Source organism: Cebidichthys violaceus, unplaced genomic scaffold, assembly GCF_023349555.1.
Source record: "Cebidichthys violaceus isolate CVI_PGR_0920_01 unplaced genomic scaffold, fCebVio1.0.p SCAF_29, whole genome shotgun sequence".
NCBI classification, from domain to species: Eukaryota; Metazoa; Chordata; class Actinopteri; order Perciformes; family Stichaeidae; genus Cebidichthys; species Cebidichthys violaceus.
Window position 1 is genome coordinate 4163494 of NW_027176472.1, and position 23693 is coordinate 4187186.

Genomic DNA, 23693 nt, shown 5'->3' on the forward strand with positions numbered 1-23693 from the left:
GACGATGGGACGTAGGAGACGACGACGGGACGTAGGTGGTGACGATAGGATGTAGGAGACAACGACGGGACGTAGGTGGTGACGATTGGACGTAGGTGATGCCCACAAGATTTTATATTTTGTGTGCTCTCTTTCTCTTTCTTTCTCCTTCTCTTTCTCTTTCTCTCTCTTTCTATTTCTTTTTCTCTCTTTCTCTTTCTCTCTCTTTCTCTTTCTCTTTCTTTCTCTCTCTTTCTCTCTCTGTAGATCGCCCCGGAGCAGGTGGTTCTTTCCCACAGTCCTTTGCAAATGCTGAAGAGTTTTCATGATAAATTCGTCCTGGTGTCCGGACAGGGACCAGTGACGGACATTGCCAACATGTATCCTTCACATCTGACCTCTGACGGGCTTCTTCTCCGTGGCTACAGCAGCTGAGGCTCATGGGTATTGTAGTCCAGGAGACTTTGTGTTCAGTCACATTCAGAAGTCCATTAAAGAAACATGTGAAATAAGATTAAGGAGACTTTATTACACATTTGAACAAGATATTAATACAGTCCAAACTTACTGCAACTGAGCAAGTGATTCGTCTTTGTGATTAAAGTTTTACATTCTGAGCCACAGCGAGTATAAAAAGTCTAAATGTTTCTTGTGTTTGAAGTCTTAACTGTACCATCAGTTTGGGTTTTCAGAAAGTCGTGAGCATCGAGCAGCTCAGAGAACATCACCCCCTGCTGGACATGGTGGACCACAACAGGAGACCCAAACTACCTGTGAGTACCGTACCTGTGACAGGTGACAGGTGACCTTTGGTCTCTGACAGCAGCTCAGTAATCCAAACAGTATTTTCTCTGTTTCAGTCGTCTCCTCTGCAGACTCTTCCAAAAATAGAAGGTAACTACACAGCAAATACACAACACACTGTTTATGGTAACATTATTACGCTTTTATTTCCTTTATATTTATTGATCTAATTCATATTCTTATTGTTGTGTTACATGTTCCAGCTAAAATTGAACTGAAAAAGAAGAATGAATAAAGACACTTAGCCCTATCTATCAATTTATTTTGTTTACTTGTTTTGTTTACTGTTCCTGACTGACTTCCTGTGTTGCCATAGCTATCATCCTGTTCGGAGAGCCAATCCGGTGGGAGACCAACCTGCAGCTGCTGATTGACGTGCTCCTGACCAATGGAAGTCCAGGTGGCGTATACGATCCTCAGGTGCCGACCCAGTTGCCGGTTCTTGCCTGTAACATCGACCTGATGTGGATGGCTGAGGCCCCGTCACCACGGTAAACAACACACTACAGGAAGTTAGTTTAACCTGTTAGCGTCCAAAATGTCGATCAGTTTTGACCCTGCTTTGTTGCCGTAGGTTCGGTCACGGGATGTTCCTGCTTTGTCTGGAGTCTGTCTACAGGAAGATGACGGGTCGAGAGCTTCAGTACCAGGGCCTGCTGGGAAAACCCAGCCTGCTGACATACCAGTACGCCGAGCACTTGCTGAGACTGCAGAACCACAACCAAAAGCTCACCACCATCTATGCCATCGGGTAACAAACCGTCCATAACACCAACATCGACACACCAACTAAGCCGTCGGGTATCCATGCCACCATCTACACCGTCGGGTTACTAAACAGTCCATAACACAACCTACGCCATTGGGTACCTAGACCATCCATAACAACATCTATACCATTGGATAACTTGGGGTAGTAACTAAACTGTCCATAACACCATATACACGTCTCCGCTGTTAAATAACTAAACCATCCATAACATAATCTATGCCATTGGGTACCTAGACTGTCCATAACACCAACTACGCCATCAGCTAAGTCCACCGTCCATAACACCATCTATGCCGTTGGGTACCCTAACTGTCCCTAACACCATCTACGCTGTTGGTAACTAAACCGTCCATAACACCATCTACGCTGTTGGGTAACTAAACCGTCCATAACACCATCAATGTCATCCAGTAACCCAACCATCCAAAACCAAATCTTCTTCTTCTTTCCTAGCGACAACCTGATGACCGATATCTACGGTGCTAATCTGTACAACCGCTACCTGGGTGAGCAGCATGCTGCTATGACGACCACGACCAAGCTTGTTGCCCAGGGAACGGGGAGTCAAGTGACGATTGCGATGCCGGAGGAGGAGCTGGTGTCTGCTGCTGCTCAGTGTCGCTCCATACTGGTGGGTCAAGGAATGTTTTCAACTCGTCTTATTTATTTAGTTACGAGTAACAATAACTTAAAAATCACCACGTTAATTTTTGAGATTTGGGTACACGGTGACATCACAATGGAATCATAGCAGCATCAGTAAATTGAAGTCTGACACAAGAACAGTCATAATTTGCGGAGTTCACACTGACCCTCTGATAACAGCATGTTGTAATAAAGTCTGTCACTAACACAGAGCTGCTCTACCTGTCCACAGGTGTGCACAGGTGTCTATAACCCTCGTTCCCCGCTGCCTTGCGACCGCAGCAACGCGGTCACGGAAACTGTGTTCCACGGTCACAGAGACCTGGCGCTGGAGCTCGAGCTGGTGGAGCCAAATCACGTGGTGGAGGACGTGGAGGCCGCAGTCGACCTGCTGCTGCAGCAGGAGTGCTCTGTTACCTCTGACACCTGACATTTGACCTCTTTATGGGCCTCTACCAGGCTGCACCCTCCCGTTCTGCCGAGTGAAGCCAATGCAGAAGTGTCTTAAAGCTGCATTCTCTCTAGTGTCCACCAGGGGGCGACTCCTCTGGTTGTATAGAAGTCTAGTCTAAAATGACTCTACTTCTCTCTTGATTTATTCCCTCAGTAAACATTGTAAACATGAGTTTATGGTCTCAATCTCTAGTTTACAGTCTTCTTCACTACAGCATGATGTTCATTTAGTACATTATGCTCCATTTAGAGTCAAACAGACCATAAAGCAGGTTAAATATTAAGACATTCGTGATGTATAGCGCCCCTCGCAGACCTAGAACTGCTGTACCGAGGTGGCGAGCTAACCGCTAACTTGCGAGCTAGAGGTAGTCAGTGACTTTAACTCCCAGAGCTTCTTTCTCCTTTCTCCCCACTGTTGTGTTCTCAAATTCTGTTCATCATATTGTTCAATGAAACGTTACCGGAAAGGGCAAATAAAGCTAAGCTAACTGGCCGCTAGCAAGCTAATTAGCTGGGCGTTAGCTTGGCTAGTGGCTAACAGTACCCTAACAGTACATGTTGAAGTGAAAATGTCTGACATTCCCATTCAAATCAACATAGCAGAATGTTCAGAGCGGTGGCCATTTTTGTGTGTCCCGTTTGCTAAGGTAAAGCAAATTTTAAATATTGGCCAAACCATGAATTTAAATCTTCCGGGTCTCATACATGATGCAAAAGACTTTTCCCCCATAGACTTGCAGTGGGAAAGAGAAGTCTGTAAAAGTTTTAATTCCAGTTATTCTCATTCTATTTCTATATAAGTGTTGTCTGCTGTATGAACAGATAATTAATTATGTTATCGTAAAACACAGCTGTAATAATATAAAATATGGGAAAGCTTGAACAAATAGAAATATCTTTACATCTACTGAGTTTACAAACATTCACCTGTGACCTTTCAACGTTTAATAAACTAATAATCTCACTAATCGTTGTTGGTGCTCTCAACATCTGAGCTGATTAATGTCAGATATCTAATTTATTGTGTAATATTATGTCGATTGTAAACACCTGAATACTTTCATACTTTATGTTTTACTGGAATAAAAAATAAAAAAAAATTCTGAAAACCTGTAAAAATAAATTATACTTGAATTCATTCTCCTCAGATTGTTAAAATAATATTACAGTAAATAAACAAATATGTCTGCAGTTTGAATTCTGGACTTGTTTCAAACACACACACACACACACACACACACACACACACACACACACACACACATTATATACAATTTACTTAATTGTAATATTATAAAATGTTATACAAACAGCAACGGCACCATCTGGGGACTGGACCAGAAACAAAACCACACGTTGATATAAATGATTGGAAAACAAATAGGAATGAATAAATACATAAAGACATAAAGACAGAGGCGAGAGAGTAAAAACACATAAACACACAATATATTACAAATATGACATTTTATGTTTGTTACAGGGAAGTGTATAGTTAATTGTGCTTTGTGTTTGTTTTAAATAAAATATATTCTATATAGAATATTGATTTGTTCTTTATTAGAGACACAACGTTTAAATTAATCCAGTGTTTTTACATCACAGTTCAACCAATTTCTATAAAACTATATATTTGTCTGCCAGTGACGATCTGATCAAATGTTCAATTATAAGGACATGTTCCCCATGTTTCTACAGTAGCCCAGAAAGGACAAACCAAACAGTGGCTTTTGTTTATTCTTCCTGAAGGAAACCTTTGCTCTCCAACATGTTTGGAAAGGTTGAAAGTTGAGTTGGATGCAATCTGCAACCTCATCACTTATCCTTTAAAGGTTGAGATTAAAAAAAGTTATAAGATTATTTAAAAATATTTATAAGATCTATCTGTGTATATATATTCTGTTTTATTTCATTTGACGTTATGAAAACTTTCTGAAAGCATAATTTCCAGTTTCATTCTTGTATTTTGGGTTTCAACAACAACACCGATCAGAGTAAAACTACATTATAACACAATGTAAAGATTGTAAACATTGGAAGAAACTAAAAGCTAAAAGTATAGATCAGAATGTTATCTGGTTCTAAAAATATATAATGTATCTTGCTGCCCAATTTGTATCAACATGCCACAACGTGAGGGACAGTTTGTAGAAATGTAATTGTAATACTGTAAATATATATTATTACATAACAATTGTAATGTGATGTTTATGTTGTGATAATATTCATATTATTATTATTGTGTACTTTCTTTATTTTGATGCTTTGGAAACTTTTTTTACTGAAACGTTTATGGCAATAAAGCCACAGTGAATTGAAATGTGTGTATTTCTCTATGTGTTTTGATACTTTAAAATTATATATAAAGCTTTTAGACCTGTTTTGTAATAAATAAAAAGACAAGAAAAATTAAGCTTTTATAGTATGAGACCGTTAACAATATTCCATCAAAGAAATAATTTATGAACATTTTTATTTTGTATCAAACGTAGAAGCTACGGGAAGGAGTGACCTGCTCAAAATGGCGGCGGGAGCAGGACGTATCGTAACAGGAAGCGGGACACCAGCTGCGCAGGCGCAGTGGCTCACTCCGGGTCCCTGTAAAGATGTCTGAGCAGGCGGGGAGGGAGCGGAGCGGAGGACCCGAAACAAACGGACAGAACCTACGACTCTCCGCAATTTAACCAGTCAAGGTAAGGGCAGGCGGCCGTGCGGAGCCGCTCCGACGAGACCGACACGCGGCGGAAGGTTTCGGCCTTCAGATGAGCCGTATAACCCGCGCGCAGGGCGGCTGAGTTTGTAGTTAAGACCAGAAATGATGTGCAGGACGCGCAGCGCTGTGGCAGGGGCGTGTCCGCCATCTTGTCTGAAGTGGCGCCTTAAACAGCAGCTGTCGCTTTTGCGCGGAGACCGGGCGGGCAGCGTAAAATGGCCGTTAATGGCGGGACGGGACTTAAAAAGACGTCCCCGTTCGCCTCTCTGTGTTTTTAAGTCACTTTAGCCCGGTTCGGACCCGCTGTGGACCGTCACTGAGAGCCGGTGTGTCCGTGTCTTCTGCCGCAGCTTTTGTGTTGTCCTCCTTCCTCACCCCCCCTTTCCTTTTTCACCCCCCCTCCTCTTCTTCTCCTCCTCCGTGTTTGTTTGGAAAAGCCTGCCAGGCTGCGCATGCGTGTTACCACCACAGCGCTCGTTCCTGCGTATGAGAAGGAAAACATCGGGAATTATTTAATTAATTCACGCAGCCGCTTTCATTTTTTACTGAATTTGCACAGACAAGATGTTACCTTTTTACATATTGATTATTTTAAAAATAAATAAAAAGTCAGATTTAAAACTGATATCGGTCCGTTTGCCGCCACATTCTGACGGTCCGTGATTTGCGTGCTCACGTCAATCTGTCTGTCCGTCACTATTTTAGATTCGTCATTCAGTGATTATTTTCCTTATGAATCGATTTATCTGTAGGCTGTATTATAATTCATCTGTTTTATCTCGTTAATCTACGAACCTTTCGACCTATAAAATGTCACAAACGGACGAAAATGTCCCGTCGGTTTTTCAAAATAAAAGATAATCTGTTTACTATAAAAGCAGATAATCCTCATTACCGGAAGACTGTGTCTGTCATTTGATCAGATTTTCCCTCAGTTGATTTCCTATCGACCAGTGTGAAGTGTTTCAGATGATTTAAGTTTGTTATTATACCAAGAAGAGTTTTATAACAACAGTACACATCATCAGTGCAATGTTTCTCATTAAATCAAGTTTTACAACAATACACTTCTTGTAATAATTGTTTTGATAAGGAAAAAAGACGTTTTTCAAGATACAAAAGCCCAAAATGTCTCAGTTTCTCCAACGTGTCATTTTAATAAACAAAATCATGAATCCCTGAATAACCCTGATTAATAATAACAAGCTAAATAACTAAGTATGTGAGTTTACATGTAAGCAGCACTATAGCATGTTGAGTTAAATGGAAAATATTCAATCAAATGAAGACAATCTGAAAGCGTTGCACAGGAGTGTCTGGAGCAGAACCCAGCGATATTAATGATTATTGATCATGTGACGGCTTTATGTACAAAAGAAACCATATGTCTTCTCATTCTTTAGTTCTTGTATCGTAAATTATAAATCCAGTGTTTTTATTTTGAGAGATGTTAAAGTGTGTCTTCCTGTCCAGGCAGGTCGATGTCATTCTGACGAACAGCTGAGATGTCCAATGACAGTCAGGGATCGGTGAAAGGGGAGGCGGCCATCATGCCGTCTCCCTCTGGCTCCGCCTCCTCTCAGGAACCGCCCCTTTCTCCGTCCACCACCTCCAAACCACCTGAGCTCCCAGGTACACGTCTGTCTGTCTCTCTTCCTCGTTCCTAAGAGGAAATGGTGCATAGTTACAAAATCATTTCACCTCAGGTTGATAGCAGACCACCTCAAGGTTTCTCTGAGAGAACCAGGACATTCCGATGTAGCATTTCAAAATAAAAGGCCTTCATAATCTCATGCATGAGACAATTTGTGATTTGAAGTTAGCTCATGAATGCGATTTTGATGGGCTTTAATTTTGAAATGCTACATCAGAATGTCCTGGTTCTCTCTGAGTGACACCTTGAGATGGTCTACTGTCAACCTGAGGTGAAAATATATCGTAACTATGCACCATTTCCTCTTAATAATCGTCACGGTCTCTGAACATATGAGACACACTGGTTTTAAACTGTCCGTGGGAAGAATTAACCCATAAGAGCCTGTTCATTGTTGGTTAAAGACTCTGGTCTCTCTGGTCTCTCTGACCACTTCTCTCTCTTTGGAGAACTTCATGTGAAACAACTTCTCTGACTCACGTAATTATTCTCCTGCCCCTCGTTCTCTTTCCTCGTCTCAGCCCTGTGTGTCTACATCTCACTCCAGTCAGGAAACGTGTCAGAATACCCATATTTGATTGACTGAGCTGCATCATGTGATGTGATTTACAACGCATGTAATTGGTTGGTTTGTTTCCAGGATCACTGACCGAGTACCGTAAAGGCTAGAAAAGCTGCGCCGGTTAAAATATAGGCGCTTCGTCAAAATGTAGTAATTCTCAATTATCTATCAGTTTTAGTTCCAGGGTCCGGATACAACGGCGTCTGGGTCTGGATCCGGACCGCGGTCCGCCCATTAGTGACCCCTGGTGTAAATGCTGGTCTGTCTCTCTGGTCTGTCTCTCTGACCTGTCTCTCTGTCTCTCTCTCTCTGATCTGTCTGTCTGATAGATGAACTGGTCCAGGCTGGGTGGTCTAAGTGCTGGTCTCGGAGGGAGAACCGACCGTATTATTTCAACAGATTCACCAATCAGAGCCTGTGGGAGGTCCCGGTGCTCGGTCAGCATGATGTCATCGTGAGTCATGTCACTGTTTCCTTTTTAATGTTTGAGGTGAAAGAACAAGTGCATGCAGTCATTTCAACTGGTGCTGGGCGGTGTACCGGTTATACCGGTTTTAATTTTCCGCATGATATACATTTTTCACACACCGCATAGCCGAAACAACTCCTGTCACTCTTCAACAGGCAGCTAAATATATTGTTTACCGCTATGAGAGCTACGGTCGGAGTTAGTTGTCTTAAGTGTATTGAGAGGGAACCTTAATCACGGTAATAACTTTACAACACAACAATTAACAACCCTCAACTAACGCTCTTTAACAGGGCAAAACACCACGACACAACAGTTTGTGACACATAAACAATTTGTAACACTAATAATTGTACATTTATAAAATTTCACCGCCGAACGGCATGCTGGGTACAGCTCGCTAGCTAGCCCGTTAGCTAGTCTGCTAACAGCTGAGAGAGGCTCCTTTCGCTACAGTAACGTTACATTAAAGAACAGAACAGAGCGATGCAGGAGGAACAAAGAGACACCGGAGATGCACCAATAGAGTCTGTGCCCAAGAGAGCAGCTGTGTCTGCTGATTGGACGTGTTTTGGTTTTTAAAAAAATCCGACGTTTTGCGAGTTTGGAGCCACTGTTGATGCCGCTGGTGGAAACACAAGCAACTTACGTCACCTCAGTAGAACACGTGAGGGGTGGATAAGTGGAGAGCAGGGCCGCCTTTCAATCAGAGGGTCGGTGGTTCGATCCCCGGCTCCTGCTCCGCTAGACTCATGTCAATATGTCCTTGAGCAAGATGACTGTAATGTAAAATGTGAGTTATTTGTGTTCATAGATGCAATCTGAAATATACACTTTGAAAATTGCAAACCTATCTACATCATGTTTTTAAGTTTGTTAAATTCTCAGTAGCGATAACTAAATTCAATGCTTATTATACATATTACGAACAAAAACACTTTAAAACTCAAAAAAATACCTAAAAAAGCAAAAAAAAAGAAGATTCATTATTTAAGCTTCTTTTTTTTTTGCTTTTTTGGGTATTTTGTTTAGACGCATATGCAACGCTGATTAGAGTGTAATATGTGTGGTGTTAGTTATAAATGTACGTTGGTACATAGAGGGTGATAAGAAGCTGTACATGGAGGGACTTAGGACCCAGGGGAATGTAGGTGAAGGAAGCTGGAAGAGACGCCAGCTGGTTGGCGATAAAATAAATTTCGTGAAACCGCCAGAATTTTACAAAATACCGTGTGTGTCTGTCTGTCTGTCTGTCTGTCTGCAGTCTGATCCTTTAGGTCTGAATGCGGCTCCAGCAGAGGGTGGAGACAGTAATCTAGGTAATGGTCAGAGGAAGAGGAGGCGCTCTGAGGAGCAGGGGGCGGGGCCTAACAGCATCAAAAGAGCCAAGGTATGAAAAAAAAAACGGTCTGGGATCGGTTCGTGGCAGTTAAACGAGTGACCGGTTTGCAGTGGATTGTGGGAAACTGAGTCCTCTAATTTACTTTTTTAAATTTCCAGATGGAGCCCACCACCCCCATCTCTCCCAGCACCCCCGGGGTCAAACCCTGGAACTCCGCCCCTGAGGACAAACCGGCCCAACCAGCCACGCCCACAACGCCAAGCCCCGCCCCCGCTGTTTACAGGCCAGCTGTGTGAGTGCTGAGGCCACGCCCCCTCCCTGCTAGCATCCTTAGCTTCTCAGTTGATGGCGTTTTGGAGTCGGGCTGGCTGACAAAACAATCCCAAAAAAAATTATTCTATATATATTGTTATAATTATTAGATTTAATCTTTATGTTGTTAAAGTTGTTTATTGTTGGGTTTTTTTTTAGTATCTACTGGGATCTGGATGCCCAGACCAACGCGGTGATCAGAGAGCACCCCCCCGCCAACCACCTGCTGCCCCCCCACCCTGAGATCGAGCTGCTGAGAGCTCAGCTGGTCACCAAACTTCGGCAACACTACCACGAGCTGTGTCACCAGAGAGAAGGTAGCTGCACACGCTGCATGAATCACCGCTGACTCACAAAACAGGTTCTCCGGGAGGACATTCCAGAAATCAGCCAACAATAGTCACGCATGTTTGGACTCACCTTCCCAATTAAACATGACACAAACTGAGGAAAAAATAAACTCTGAGAAAGCTGCTGTTTTGCTGTTACCTTCTGAACTGCCTGTGAACAAGTTGTAAGTCTGTCTGCCTGCGGTTCAGGTATTGATCCGCCCCGGGAGTCGTTCAACCGTTGGCTGCTGGAGAGGAAAGTGATCGACAAAGGCCACGACCCCTTACTGCCGAGTGACTGCGACCCCGTCGTATCCCCGTCCATGTTCAGAGAGATCATGAACGACATTCCCATCAGGTACCTGTCTGTCTGTCTGTCTGTCTGTTACTTCAAACCGTCTGTTATGTAAATGTTTCATCTTACCCGTTATGATTTATTTTCATAGTGATGATGTGTTGTTATTTGTGTGTCTTGTGTCTAAAGGTTGGCACGCATCAAGTACAAAGAGGAGGCCCGGAAGCTGCTGTTTAAATACGCTGAAGCTGCCAAGAAGATGATTGACTCCAGGTAGGTTAACAACGGATCAACCAGAGCTTCATCCTGATGATGACCTCACCAGGGAGCTCTAACCTTTTTTTAAAGGAGCTCTATGGACCCCTTTTTTCCGTTGGTAGACGTGATTAAGTATTTTTGTGGGCGTAGTGTTGGTAGAGGCAGAATAATTCTAGGAACACGTTACTTAACGCTGGCTAGCAAGTTTTGTTGACCACACTGGAGCCCCAGAGAGTACGACTGGCTAGTTAGCTAGCTAGCTTGCCCATCTCCAGAGTGGGCTAGTTAGCTTGCTAGCTTGCCCATCTCCAGAGCTGGCTAGCTAGCTAGCTAGCTTGCCCATCTCCAGAGCTAACTAGTTAGCTAGCTAGACTCAGAAGCTCCTGCCTGCCCTCCTCCCAGCAAAGTAGCCTCATAGTGGTTGAGGAGTGAGGCAGCGGGACCATTAGACACCAGCCCAATGTTGGGCTCATTTTCTGTAACCAGGTAGCATGAAAGCATGGCGTAATCAGCAAGCTAGCTAAGTAGCCAGACGTTGGCTAGTTAGCGTGCTAATGCCAGCGTGCTACACTGATTACAGAAAATGAGCCCAACTGCAGGCCATGTCTTTGTCTGTAATAGTTTCGGCTTCAGAGGTTAGCAGATTTGAACATTTTTTTCTCTCCATCTTTGAGAGGCTTAGCTGATATTGTAGTTCGCTAGAGCCTTAAATCACAATTTATTTTCTCAAATGTATACAATATTCAATTTTGGCGCATCAAGCAATCAACCCCACTATATGTTTACAAAGCTAATAGGTGTTTGCTGCTATATTAACCTTTTTGATCTGTGCAGGAATGCGAGTCCAGAGAGCAGGAAGGTGGTGAAGTGGAACGCTGAAGACACCATGAGCTGGCTGCGCCGAGATCACTCCGCCAGCAAAGAGGACTACATGGTAACCTTTGACCCTGATTCATACTGTATGCGTTCTTCTCAAGATGTCTCGTCTCAGGCGGTTTCATGACGAGCACAAGGTCGTGAATTTACCTGAATCTAAACAGGCGGCAACCTCCGGTTCTGTCGAGTGAAGCCAATGATGTGTCTTAAAACCTGCATTCTCTCTAGTGTCCAGCAGGGGGCGACTCCTCTGGTTGTATAGAAGTCTAGTCTAAAATGACTCTACTTCTCTCTTGATTTATTCCCTCAGTAAACATTGTAAACATGAGTTTATGGTCTCAATCTCTAGTTTACAGTCTTCTTCAATACAGCATGATGTTCATTTAGTACATTATGCTCCATTTAGAGTCAAACAGACCATAAAGACAAGCTCACTGTGTGTGTGTGTGTGTGTGTGTGTGTGTGTGTGTGTGTGTGTGTGTGTGTGTGTGTGTGTGTGTGTGTGTGTGTGTGTGTGTGTAGGACCGTCTGGAGCACCTGAGACAGCAGTGTGGTCCTCACCTCACCGCCGTCGCCAAAGACTCTGTGGAGGGAATCTGCTCCAAGATCTACCAGCTGTCTGCAGAGTACAGCCGCCGGATGAGACAGACACATCTGAGTCTGCTGCAGGACCCCCCCACAGGTACACACACACACACACACACACACACACTCCTACACACCTGAGGCTACAGCCACACCACTACGTTTTGAAACGCATAAGTTCGCTTCTTGATTGGGTCTCATCAGCCTGATTCGCCCCGCCCCTTTTTTCCGGACGTAAACAAACATCACCCTCAAAGTGTTGCTGACCTTGTTGTTTACGCTGGCAGCTGTTGTAATGCTACTACTGCTACACGTGCGCATGAACGATGCTGAAACGCTCATCTGGACGGAGATCATTCACGGTGTGTTGTTGTTTGTCCAGAGGCCAGTGCGTCCCCCCAGCAGTCCCGGTTGGTCTACTGTTACCCGGTGCGTCTGGCGCTGCCCTCGCCGCCCCTCCCCCGAGTCGAGCTGCACTTTGAGAACGACGTGGCTTGTCTACGCTTCAGAGGGGAGATGGTCAAAGTCAACAGAGGCCACTTCAGCAAACTGGTCAGTGCCGATTTTAAGATGAATCCCACTCGTCTTCCTGTCAGGCTTCATTGGCCAATATTGTCAAAGTACCAATGTGGTTAAACGGAGAGAGAACAAGATAACGATTCATAAAGTAAACAATAATATGTACGCTCGCTTAATGTGGGTGTTGTGTGAGAGACTGTTGACATGTTGTGTGTCTGTGTCTCCAGGAGTTGTTGTACAGGTACAGCTGTATAGACGATCCTCGCTTTGAGAAGTTCCTGTCCAGAGTCTGGTGCCTCCTCAAGAGATACCAGGTCAGCTGACCCTCCGTTAACCAATCAGGGTATGTGTTTGGTAACGACTCTGGTAATTGGTGAGTTAATGAGTTGTGTGTGTGTGTGTGTGTCCAGGTGATGTTTGGCAGCGGCGTTAACGAGGGGACGGGTCTGCAGGGGGCTCTGCCGGTGCCGGTGTTCGAGGCGTTGATTCGACAGTTTGGCGTTTCCTTCGAGTGTTTCGCTTCGCCGCTCAACTGCTACTTCAAACAGTACGGCTCCGCCTTCCCCGACATCGACGGCTTCTTCGGATCCAGAGGGTGAGACGGGTGTTAACGCCTCTAAACTCTGCCTGTCTGTACCCGAGAGGTTCTGCTCCTTCTCTGGAGTATGATCATTGGACGTCGGGTTTGGTACTCCATCGTGAATCCCATTGTTAAAGCGCAGTGTGTTTGTTTGTTTGTTTGTTTTCAGGCCGTTCCTGTCTTTTTGTCCAGTCAGCGGCTCGTTTGAAGCCAACCCTCCGTTCTGTGAAGAGCTGATGGACACCATGGTGACACACTTCGAGGTCCGTCCAATATTTTGCACACTAGTTCGTACCGTACTGGCCCGTCCTGGTTTGAACCAGTCTGTACCAGCTAGTTCTGGTCTGTGCCAGTGTGTACTAACCTTTACCGGCACCAGGCTGCCCTGGTCTAGATCAGCTTGCATCATACCGGTCCATACTGGTTTGGGACTGGGTCTTAAAACCAGGGGGGTGCTGTACGGGGTGCGCTTTGGTCTACACTGGTCTTGTGTGAAGGTCAAACATATTATGGTCTGTCTCTGTCTACCAGGAGCTTTTGAACAAGTCCTCTGAGCCGCTGTCCTTCATTGTCTTCGTCCCCGAGTGGCGTGACCCCGTGACCCCGGCTCTGACCCGCATGGAGGCAAGTCGATTCCTCCGTCACCAGCTGAACATCCCGGCCTTCGAACACGAGTATCGCTCTGGGAGTCAACACATCTGCAAGAGGTACTATTACTGCACTGTACCACATGTATTGATCGAGAGAGAGATGGAGAGATGGAGGGAAGGAGGGAGGGAAGGAAGGATAGTTGGCAGATTTAGTTCAGGTTTAGCAGATTCACAACATGTTGGATACTGCTCTGTATGTTTTCTCATGTATGTCCCTGCTGGGAGTAGATTTACTCCATCTGAACTCTTGTGTATCTGTGTGTACTTCCAGAGATGACATGTACTACCGGGCGGTACACGGTACTGTGGTAATCTTCCTTCAGAATGACGCCGGTTTTGCGAAGTGGGCGCCGACTCCGGAGCGTCTGGCCGAGCTGATGGCAGCGTACCGCCCCTCCCCCTCTCGCCCCGCCTCCCTGTCCTCTCCTGGCCCCGCCCCCATTACCCCTGGAGACAAAGACTCCGCCCCCAAGGCCGCTGATAGGACGCAGAGCGGGGTGATGTCCCCTGGTGGTTCTGACGATAACAACAACACCAACAACTCAACCACCACCCCCACGACCACCAACAACAGCAGCAGCAGCAGCAGCAGCAACAACAACACAAACAACACCACCACCACCACCACCACCACTACAAACAACAGCAGTAGTACTAGTAGTAGCAGCAGCAGTAGCAACACCAGTCCTCAAGAAAAGATGGCTGCCGTGTAATGGGGGCGGGGCTTGTAGTATGACCACGCCCCCTCGCCTGTGTAAAGTTTCTCTGTTTTTTGATCGTCGTCTCGTCTCTTCAGATTGTCCCTCACCAGCACCTGTAGCATCTGTCCACTTACCCACAATGCCGTTCTGGACCAGAGTTAATCCTTCCCGTCGGCTCTCACCGTCTCCCCTCACACATCAGCTCTTCTGATTGGTCGAAGCTCTGACATCAGAGCTTCTGGAGCTTTTTCATTCGCAGCCAGTTAGAAGATGTAGTTGAGCTCCAGCAATAAAAAATAAATAAATAAATTTTAAAAAAAATAAAAAACTTTTTTCATTCACCTGTGACGTCATCTGTGACGTCACTGGAAGACTTCTGATTGGTCCCCCACACCGACAGGGCTTGGTGATTGGTTGACAAGGCAGCTATCGTTTCTATTGGACTCGTCTTTCCTCATTGAGTCGGAAAGAATCTTCAGGCCCCGCCTCCTCTGTACTCGGTGCACGTCCGTCACAGGATGGACCCTCCCAAGGTGCATTGTGGGGGGAAACTCATCGGCCAGGAGTAGGCGGAGCGTCAGCGGTGAGTTCATCTTTACTTGTGGAAGGAGGCGGGAGTCAGAACCTGGACTTGGAACTGGTCGACGATGACGGACAACTCCTCAGAGGTCCCGTCGGACTTCCTGTGGTGTCATGTGACAGGTGTTGGACCAGGTGTGTTTGTCACCAGGTGAGTTGTGAAGTGTGAGAAGTTAATTCAGGGTTCCTTGTTATGTTTTCAGAGACGGAACCCTGTTTACCACATAAAGCGGCATATTTTTCTCCTCTTATTCATCCTCAAAATATTTTTCTTGTCATGTCAACTTTCTAAAAAAAAAAAAATGTATTCTGATCTTTTCTGGAAGTTTTTTTTCCTCAACATTTTTCTTGAAATACAACTTTTTATTTTATTTTTTATGACTTATTTTTTGTCAAAATATATTTGTTTTAAGTTTAATACTCTGAATTTTGCACAACATGAACTTGCTACCTGGTTTGGTTTTAGTGAACATGAACGTGTTTACGAGCAGATCTTCTAAAGAAAGCATTTAATAATGAAGAATACTCGAGGAACCAGCGACTCCTCACACTTCGTAACTCGACACCGTGGATGTTTAACGAGAACTGGACATCGGACACCAAGACGTCGCATTTTTAGATCCTAGCTTCCGTGGTTTGCTCCGCCCCCAACGCCCAGCTCCGCCCATATACTTTACATAGTGATGTCACAGATTTTTTAAATCGCATTTCTCAGCTTGAAGAAAAGTTTTATAAATTCAAAATATGTTGATGGAGTTGCAAGTTTGAGGTTTTTAAGATGGTCTATGGCTTGTTTTTTGTCTTCCCATAGACTCTATGGGAGGGAAAAAGAAGCTCTTTTTTTTTTGGGGTGGGGTGGGGACTGCAGTACCGCCAAGTGGCCACTCGGGCATAAATTGTCTCGTATCCAGTTCTTCTTACACATCCAGTCTGTTCTCTGATTGGCTGATGAGTCGTCCTATCGGGGCGTCTGTCTCCGGCTGTGTAGATACTGTACAGAGTTATAAACTGATATGAAGTCTGTTGATGTTATTTTTTTCCTCATCTGCTGTTTGAATTGATTTAAAAAAACAAAACAAAATTTAAATTGTTCTTTTTTTTTTTTCTTTTTTTTTTGATTTAATTTAACATTTAAAAAAAAAAAAAGAAGAAGATATGGAGATCTGTATTATACAGCTTATGATAGTTTGTTTTAAACTAAACCAAAGTGTTATTAAGAAAATCTATATCTTGTATGTCAAAGTAGACGTGTGTATGCATCAGTAATGCTGAAGTCTAACCAGCAGAATACTCCACATTATTTTTATAATTCTCAGCTGTTCTCTTTTCAGTAACTTGTTTGTTTGTTTCTTTTTTTAGGTTATTTTGGGTTTTTTTGTTGTGCATGAAACCGTTTGGACTCTAAATGATGTTCGTAAATCCTGAATGTGTTTTTCAGGCAGAGTTTTTGGGCTGCATGGCGTCGCCGCTTCACAAGATGTTCCTTCAACTTTCTAGTTTTAGTTGTTTAAAGTTTTCTTTTCAAGGAACAGTCCAACATTCTTGGTGTATTGTGTTTGAGTTGTTGGAAGGTGGATTTGTTTTAGTTTTTTCGTGGCGCCAAGCTAACAGTTTCCCTCTGCTTCCAGTCATTGTGCTAAGCTAGGCTAATGTTGGACTGTCCCTTTTAATATTTTTTGTAAAGCCAGAAAACCCTTTTTTGGTGGAAATAGGAAATGTTTTATTGTAATTAAGATACATTGTTCTCTCGTGATTTGTCTCTCGTAATTACAATTAATTTAATTAGTTTTTCTGGTCTTTATGACTTCTGCATTTCATAATTTCAAGAAAGCTAATTTTTACGATTTGTATAAAATAATTACAAAATATAAGTCTTGTAATTACGATAAACTTTAATCACAAGATAACTGTTGTAATTTGAGATTTTTATCCCAAAACATTTTGTCTTCTTGTTCTTGAGATCCGTGTCTGATAATTACAACGTGAAGATCTCGTGTTCATTAGATGAAGGTCGTGTAGCTACGCAATTAATATTCAGCACATCATTGATTGAACTTCATTTCTTAATTTAGAGAAAAGGTTTCATGACAGATTTCTTGTATTTGTGACATCTGCATCTCATAATTACAAAATAAAGGTCAAGTGTGAGATTAAATGAATTATAATTATGAGATACAGATGTTATAACTTACTTTTGAGAAAGAACTGGTCAAAGTTACACATTGTTTTAGTGTAATTATAATTGGTGATTTCAAGCTTTAATTAAGAGATACTTCCTGATTACAAGCTTACAAAACAGAAGTCATAACTACAAGAAGACTCCCACAGTTGTTTTGTCTTTGCTGAATACGTTTCTTTATAGTCTTGCTTGAAACCACTGAAGTCTGGTTTAAACATGAAATGACCGTCAGTGTGATGTCACGCGGTGATGCTGCACAGCTGCGAAAACGCGGCCATGTTTGTAGTCCTCACAGCTGGAGAATGTAAATACAGTCTGTCCTTTTATTCCTGCCTGCAAACAAAGTGCAGCTTCACTCTCCCAGTAAAAAACAACATATCCAACCCAGTAACACACGTGTCCTGCTGTCTTTCTCCCGCTCTGATCATGTGACGACGTTACAGGTGTTGCCCTGACGACACAGGACAAACAGGAAGTAATGAACATGAAATAATTTCATTTGCGAAAATATATTATTTTTCTTTATTATTTTTCTTTGTAATAACTTCCTTATCTTACATTTGTAAGACTATTTTCTCATATTTGAGATCTGGAATAAGTGCCGAATAAATGTAATTATGAATAAATATTCTATACATCATCTGATAAACCAGAGAAACAGCTCTGATCTAAATCTCCAGAACTAATAATTCTATATCTTATAATCAAAAGTTAAAGATCTCCTAGTTTGTATTTATTAGTTATGCAAAACTCCATCACAGATTAATTAAACCTTTATATATAAATATATATATATAATATAATGTATATTAATTATTAATGCTATATAATATATATAAATGTGTATATATATATTATTAATTATTTATATTATATATATATAAACATAGAAATACATATTTTTTAAATCACTTCATGATAAAGACGTAATTATTTCAAAGAAACTTCTAAATTGAGATTAATGTATCCACATATCAATAGCTTGAAGTATCAAATAGTAATATTAATAAAACACCTTTATTAAAATGTGTCTTCGGATTCGTGAAAATTGTGCTTTTATTCTGAAGTAATGACCGGAAGGTGGTTGACATCACTGCTAGCTTCACACTAGCGGAAGAAACACAGTAACACAATAATAAGTGTGTCGATTATCGATTATCGATTATCGATCATCGGTTTATCAGTAAACATCTCTCAGCCACTCGGTGTCTGTCAGCGCGTGACCCTTTACGGTATCAAACCGGGTAACATCCGGGGACTTTGTAACATCCGGTACATACATCTACCGCTGTTAGCTTTAGCCGCTGTTAGCCTAGCATAGCAGAGTTAGCTCGTTTAGAACCGGACCGGACCATGGGAGCCCACCGCAGTGAGGGAGGCCGGGACTGGCTGGTGCAGGACGGACCGGAGCAGACCGATCAGAGCCCGGTACGAACCACAGCCAACGGAGGCTAACATGCGAAGCTAGCTGCTAGTCTGAACCTGAACTCACTAAACTAGTTTAAAGTATTATATTCTATTATTTAAATGACGTGATGTGATATTAACTATATTTTATACTTGTATTATATTAGTTATGTTATGTCTCGTGAGCTGTGTGCTTCCAAATACGTCACAGCGTCTCTCCGATGATGTCATGGCTTCACATCATTAATTGATTGTCTGTAAATATTGTTTTGAGTACAAAAATACATTAATTTATCAGTTGATAAAGATACGTGTTGTACGTTTGTAAACTAAATAAACGTAGACGACACGTTTTACTTCATAGAGTGATTCTCTGATGTGAAGTTCATGTTTGTTTTGTTTCATTGATGATTAATCTACACCCTGTAGAAGCCGTGGAACCTGATGATCAAACACCGGCAGATACACAGACGAGGACGACGCTCACACATGTCAGTCAGGTCAGTACCGGTTCTGCTGGTTCTGCTGGTCCTGCTGGTGTTTTCCACCCTGACGGCCAATTTAAACAACATCAGAACTGATTCAGAGTTCAGTAAAGAAAGATAGTAAAAGTAAAGTGTGTGTGTGTGTGTGTGTGTGTGTGTGTGTGTGTGTAGCTACACGGATCCTCAGGTGTCCATGGACCTGTTGAGGGCTGTGCTTCAGCCCAGCTTCAACGAGGACATCATGGCTGTGTTCAGGAAGTACCAGAAGGTCAGAGGTCCATTCAATTCATATCTGTATTGTCCAACATCACAACGTCACAACGTCACAACATCACCCGGGAAACAACACACTTTAACGGGGAAAAAGAAAGACGTGGGTGGTTTGTGAACAGATGTGTGAACAGATCTGTGAACAGATGTGTCGGTGACGTTCTCATGTTGTTGCGTTGGTTCCAGTTCTTTGAGAAAGCGTCGGAGAACGTGAAGGAGAACGTCGGCGACGACGTTCAGACCGACCAGCTGATCAGAGAGGCCTGCAGGAACGTTCTGGAACATGTGAGGTCACTTCCTGTCAGCCGACCTCGTGACCCTGCCGGCCATGTGTGTGTGTGTGTGTGTGTGCCCTCTGTGTGGTAACCGTGGTTTCTCTTACGATGATGTCATCCCCAGGCCAAACAGCTGTTTCCAGAGGCGGAGGTGAATCGGGGGCGGTCAGAGGCCGCCATCAAGGTAGGAGGCCGACGACCAGCGAGAACCCCCGGAGCATGTTTTTAAACCCGGGTCCAGTTCTGATCCGGTTCTTTGTGTCCCGTCAGAGGTCCAGACCGGCTGCTGATGAAGACTACAGTCAGAGAGGAAGCCCCGTCCCCAAGAAGGTACGGTGACCTCCGACCCGTCAGGTGTTTCTGCACCAGTCAGTCCTGAATATCACGGCTCACAATGAACAAAGCAGCGTTCGTATCAGTATATAGTATATCTTATATCTTATATCTTATATATTAAAGTTGTGATCATCGTGTGTCTACAGAGAAGAGCTCGTCCAGGCGCGGTGGCGGCCTCCTCCGATCGACCTCACACCTTCTCCACTCAGTGAGTATCTGACGGCAGACCGACGACGTCATCGTCATCAGTATGCAGGTAGATCACCTGATCACCTGATCACCTGAACACGTCTCTCCCCTTTGTGACTGTCCCGTCCTCAGAGTGAAGCTCAAGTCTGATCCAATCAAGAGAGAAGGACCCAAGGTGAGTCAGCTTCAACGTTCACTCACGCATGAAACTCAGGTGTGTTTTATACAAATCGGGTTTAACGAGATCGTCAACGTTTGCTCTGCTTTAAATAGACATTACCGTTCAAAGGACGATCAGAGCGGCGGACATTTTTACCTTTGCTACCATTGTAGCTAGCTAGCTTCCGTATAAACTAAACAGACTTATGAAAAATAGTCGACTCACAAAGGTGAGCAGTGGATAAATAACTCCTCAGTGAGGAGTTAGGAGAGGAGTTAAGAGCTCACTGACAGTCTTCTCAGAATCAGTTCGTCATGACGGAACCTGATTGGTCAGAAGTCGAATGTCCCGCCCTCTTTCTTACAAAGCTCAGTGAATAAAATCTGATGACGCAGGTAACCGGTCTGAGCGGGCGAACACACACACACACACACACACACACACACACACACACACACACACACACACACACACACACACACACACACACACACACACACACACTCACTATGTGTGAAACCGAGCAGAGTTAGAAGGTGATCAGATGAAGTCTGTTAGCACTCACCTGGATATTACAGGTGTTCCACCACTTCATCCTACAGCAGTTGATCTTCATCATCTAACTAACCATCAATTCATTCATTCATCAGTTGAGTAGTGACCTGCTGAGTAATGTGTGTTTGTGTTTCAGTGGGATCCAGCCAGACTGAATGAAAGCAGCACGTTTGTTCTCGGCTCCAGAGCCAACAAGTGAGTCAACAACATGTAAACAACATGTAAACATCACGTCAACATGTAAACATCATGTCAACAACACGTCAACATGTCAACAACATGTAAACACGTCAACAACGTGTAAACAGCATGTAAACATCACATAAAGAACATGTCAACATCATGTCAACATCATGTAAACATCATGTCAACAACATGTAAACACGTCAACAACATGTAAACATGTCAACATCATGTCAGTCAGGTCACGTTGTCTCCGTCCGGTAACAGTTGAACAGGAAGTCATCATGTGTCGTTGTGATGTCACTGCAGGGCGCTGGGGATGGGCGGAACCAGAGGACGGATCTACATCAAACACTCTGATCTGTTTAAGGTAAACCGTGTGTGTGTGTGTGTGTGTGTGTGTGTGTGTGTGTGTGTGTGTGTGTGTGTTACACTTTTAAATGACGTGTGTGTTTCAGTATGCAGCAGATGCGAAGGACAAGCAGTGGCTGGCAGAGAGACACCACATGAGAGCGACAGGAGGGAAGATGGTGAGATTAACACAAACATTACGACACTGAACTCTCCTACAGAGCACTGCTGCTCCTGAACGCATCACTGCAACGCGCGTGTGTGTGTGTGTGTTTGTGTGTGTGTGTGTGTTCAGGCCTACCTGCTGATTGAGGAGGACATCCAGGACCTGTCTCGCAGTGATGAGTACAAGTGAGTCTGACATCACTCTTCTGTCTCCAGGGTAACCAGCTCCACAGGTGTGGTTACCGTGGTAACAGCTGTGTCTGTGTGTGTGTGCAGGGACTGTCCAGACGTCAAGATGGACGAGTTGAAGCCGTTCTCAGTTCCTCTGTGGATGGTGGAGAAGATGCAAAGAGCCATGGAGGGTCAGAGAGATGCTGACCCCTGACCCCCCCCCCCCCCCACACACACACACACACACACACACACACACCACATGACACCCCCCCCCCCCCCCCCCACCACCACCACACACACACACACACACACACACACACACATAATGATCAAAAGTAGTTATTGTTAATGCTGTGTTTTTTATTAAAAAACGTAATAAAAACAAACCCTGCAGGTTGTGACATCACGTCATTTTATTTACAAAAACAATCCAATAATCAAACAAGGAAGTAACATCATCATGAGGAGGGGGCGAGGCATCACTCGATCCCTTCCTGTTTGTCCTTGATGGCGACTCTGAAGCGTTCCTCCAGCAGAGAGAGCTCGCTGATCAGATCTGTGATGGCGTTCGTAAACGCTTCCTGTCAAAATAAAAGACACGCTGAGCTGCTGGACCCCCCATGACTCATCTCAGGTAGGTGTGTGTGTGTGTGTGTGTGTGTGTGTGTGTGTGTGTTACCTGTGGACTGAAGTCAGGTGTGTGTGTGTGTTACCTGTGGACTGTAGTCAGGTGTGTGTGTGTGTGTGTGTGTGTGTGTGTGTGTTACCTGTGGACTGTAGTCAGGTGTGTGTGTGTGTGTTACCTGTGGACTGTAGTCAGGTGTGTGTGTGTGTGTGTGTGTGTGTGTGTGTGTGTGTGTGTGTGTGTGTGTGTGTGTGTGTGTTACCTGTGGACTGTAGTCAGGTGTGGTCTGCACTCTGATGACGATCTTGTGTTCCAGAGGATGAGGAACTTTATAACCAGCAAACAGAACCTGTGGATCCTTCAACAGCTGACTGACACACACACACACACACACACACACACACACACACACACACACACACACTGTTTACTTAATAAGCCATATATAATGTTGTATTATAAACATATAATTGAATTGAATAAATCGGCCTCATTGACACAGATCCATCTTTTTGAGTCAATATCGGCCTGATGTCTGATATCAGTGAATTAGTCCTTTGACTCTCAGACTGATCCTTTCACAATAAAAGCCGCTGCATTGAGCATGTAGCCTGCATCTGCAACCCTGTTATACCCGCTAGCATTCTGTTAGCACTGCTTTAATAGGAAACCCCAATCTGACCCAGCGGTGTTTTTGTTTATTCAGCTGAACAATTACAAAGATGTTTCTATTATTCTGTCCATGTCTATATCAGCTCTAAATAACAGAAAACAGAGAGAGAGACATTTAATGAGTTATTATCAAATAGCCTCAGCTCGTGTTGTTAGCCTGTTAGCATTAGCCTACAGCTAGCCTCTTACGCCCGGATGATGTTTCCCAGCGTGTGGTCTTCTTTGTTCAGAGTGAACAAACAGGCGTTCGGCACTTTGGTGTCTTTGCTGATGCTGATCTTCTTCTCCCCTTCGAACAGGAGGAACGACTCGAAGGCGGGAGGCGCGTTCATCTTCTAACTCTGAGCGCTGTAGCAACCTCGCGACAACCGGCAACACGCTCCCTTCAAAATAAGACGACTTCCGGCTTCTTTTGTTTCATTACCGCCACCCACTAATCTGGAGTGTGGAGTGAGGATACGACAGCCAAAACAAACAAAAAAACAAAATATATATATATATATACAAATTAAAAAAATTATAATAAATAGAAAAAAATTATAATTAAAATTTTCCTCAAATTCTATTTGACTCTAAATATTCCAGAA

At 43.7% G+C, this 23693-nt stretch overlaps 4 protein-coding genes across 4 annotated transcripts; 3 read left to right on the forward strand and 1 right to left on the reverse strand.

The window, feature by feature from the left end:
* The first annotated feature begins 4 nt into the window (after positions 1–4).
* Positions 5–3706, forward strand: LOC137880586 (haloacid dehalogenase-like hydrolase domain-containing 5). The gene is made up of 8 exons (XM_068722003.1): positions 5–31; positions 247–359; positions 659–752; positions 840–873; positions 1100–1274; positions 1358–1534; positions 2009–2186; positions 2433–3706. Exons 1-8 carry the CDS (start codon positions 5–7, stop codon positions 2628–2630), a joined length of 996 nt encoding a protein of 331 aa, XP_068578104.1. The 3' UTR covers positions 2631–3706.
* A 1493-nt stretch (positions 3707–5199) lies between these two features.
* On the forward strand, positions 5200–17650 carry pcif1 (phosphorylated CTD interacting factor 1). The gene is made up of 16 exons (XM_068722206.1): positions 5200–5349; positions 6843–7001; positions 7915–8039; positions 9319–9444; positions 9555–9688; positions 9868–10025; positions 10248–10395; positions 10522–10605; positions 11425–11524; positions 11989–12148; positions 12434–12603; positions 12798–12884; positions 12981–13165; positions 13320–13413; positions 13682–13857; positions 14072–17650. Exons 2-16 carry the CDS (start codon positions 6875–6877, stop codon positions 14511–14513), a joined length of 2316 nt encoding a protein of 771 aa, XP_068578307.1. The 5' UTR covers positions 5200–5349; positions 6843–6874; the 3' UTR covers positions 14514–17650.
* A 704-nt stretch (positions 17651–18354) lies between these two features.
* On the forward strand, positions 18355–22062 carry LOC137880741 (deoxynucleotidyltransferase terminal-interacting protein 1). Its single transcript, XM_068722253.1, has 13 exons — positions 18355–18687; positions 19096–19166; positions 19323–19419; positions 19608–19706; positions 19821–19880; positions 19967–20026; positions 20179–20240; positions 20354–20396; positions 21073–21131; positions 21429–21489; positions 21578–21649; positions 21766–21821; positions 21912–22062. Exons 1-13 carry the CDS (start codon positions 18613–18615, stop codon positions 22018–22020), a joined length of 924 nt encoding a protein of 307 aa, XP_068578354.1. The 5' UTR covers positions 18355–18612; the 3' UTR covers positions 22021–22062.
* A 138-nt stretch (positions 22063–22200) lies between these two features.
* polr2j (RNA polymerase II subunit J) lies at positions 22201–23494 on the reverse strand. The gene is made up of 3 exons (XM_068722254.1): positions 23296–23494; positions 22697–22805; positions 22201–22390 (listed from the first exon to the last, which is right to left on the reverse strand). The coding sequence occupies exons 1-3, from the start codon at positions 23436–23438 to the stop codon at positions 22289–22291; spliced, it is 354 nt and encodes a 117-aa protein (XP_068578355.1). The 5' UTR covers positions 23439–23494; the 3' UTR covers positions 22201–22288.
* Between the last annotated feature and the right edge of the window lie 199 nt (positions 23495–23693).

Bases quoted from the DNA above. Each gene is read 5' to 3' on its own strand.
- LOC137880586 (XM_068722003.1), top strand. From the start codon at position 5: ATGGGACGTAGGAGACGACGACGGGAC. The intron at 753-839 runs GTGAGTACCGTA...TCTCTGTTTCAG, and splicing joins ACAGGAGACCCAAACTACCT to TCGTCTCCTCTGCAGACTCT. The intron at 1,275-1,357 runs GTAAACAACACA...TTGTTGCCGTAG, and splicing joins GCTGAGGCCCCGTCACCACG to GTTCGGTCACGGGATGTTCC.
- polr2j (XM_068722254.1), bottom strand. From the start codon at position 23,438: ATGAACGCGCCTCCCGCCTTCGAGTCGTTCCTCCTGTTCGAAGGGGAG. The intron at 22,806-23,295 runs GTAAGAGGCTAG...TGTGTGTGTCAG, and splicing joins CTGGGAAACATCATCCGGGC to TCAGCTGTTGAAGGATCCAC. The intron at 22,391-22,696 runs GTAACACACACA...TTATTTTGACAG, and splicing joins CACCTGACTACAGTCCACAG to GAAGCGTTTACGAACGCCAT.
- pcif1 (XM_068722206.1), top strand. From the start codon at position 6,875: ATGTCCAATGACAGTCAGGGATCGGTGAAAGGGGAGGCGGCCATCATG. The intron at 7,002-7,914 runs GTACACGTCTGT...TCTGTCTGATAG, and splicing joins CAAACCACCTGAGCTCCCAG to ATGAACTGGTCCAGGCTGGG. The intron at 9,689-9,867 runs GTGAGTGCTGAG...GTTTTTTTTTAG, and splicing joins GCTGTTTACAGGCCAGCTGT to TATCTACTGGGATCTGGATG.
- LOC137880741 (XM_068722253.1), top strand. From the start codon at position 18,613: ATGGGAGCCCACCGCAGTGAGGGAGGCCGGGACTGGCTGGTGCAGGAC. The intron at 19,167-19,322 runs GTCAGTACCGGT...GTGTGTGTGTAG, and splicing joins CGCTCACACATGTCAGTCAG to CTACACGGATCCTCAGGTGT. The intron at 21,132-21,428 runs GTGAGTCAACAA...ATGTCACTGCAG, and splicing joins CTCGGCTCCAGAGCCAACAA to GGCGCTGGGGATGGGCGGAA.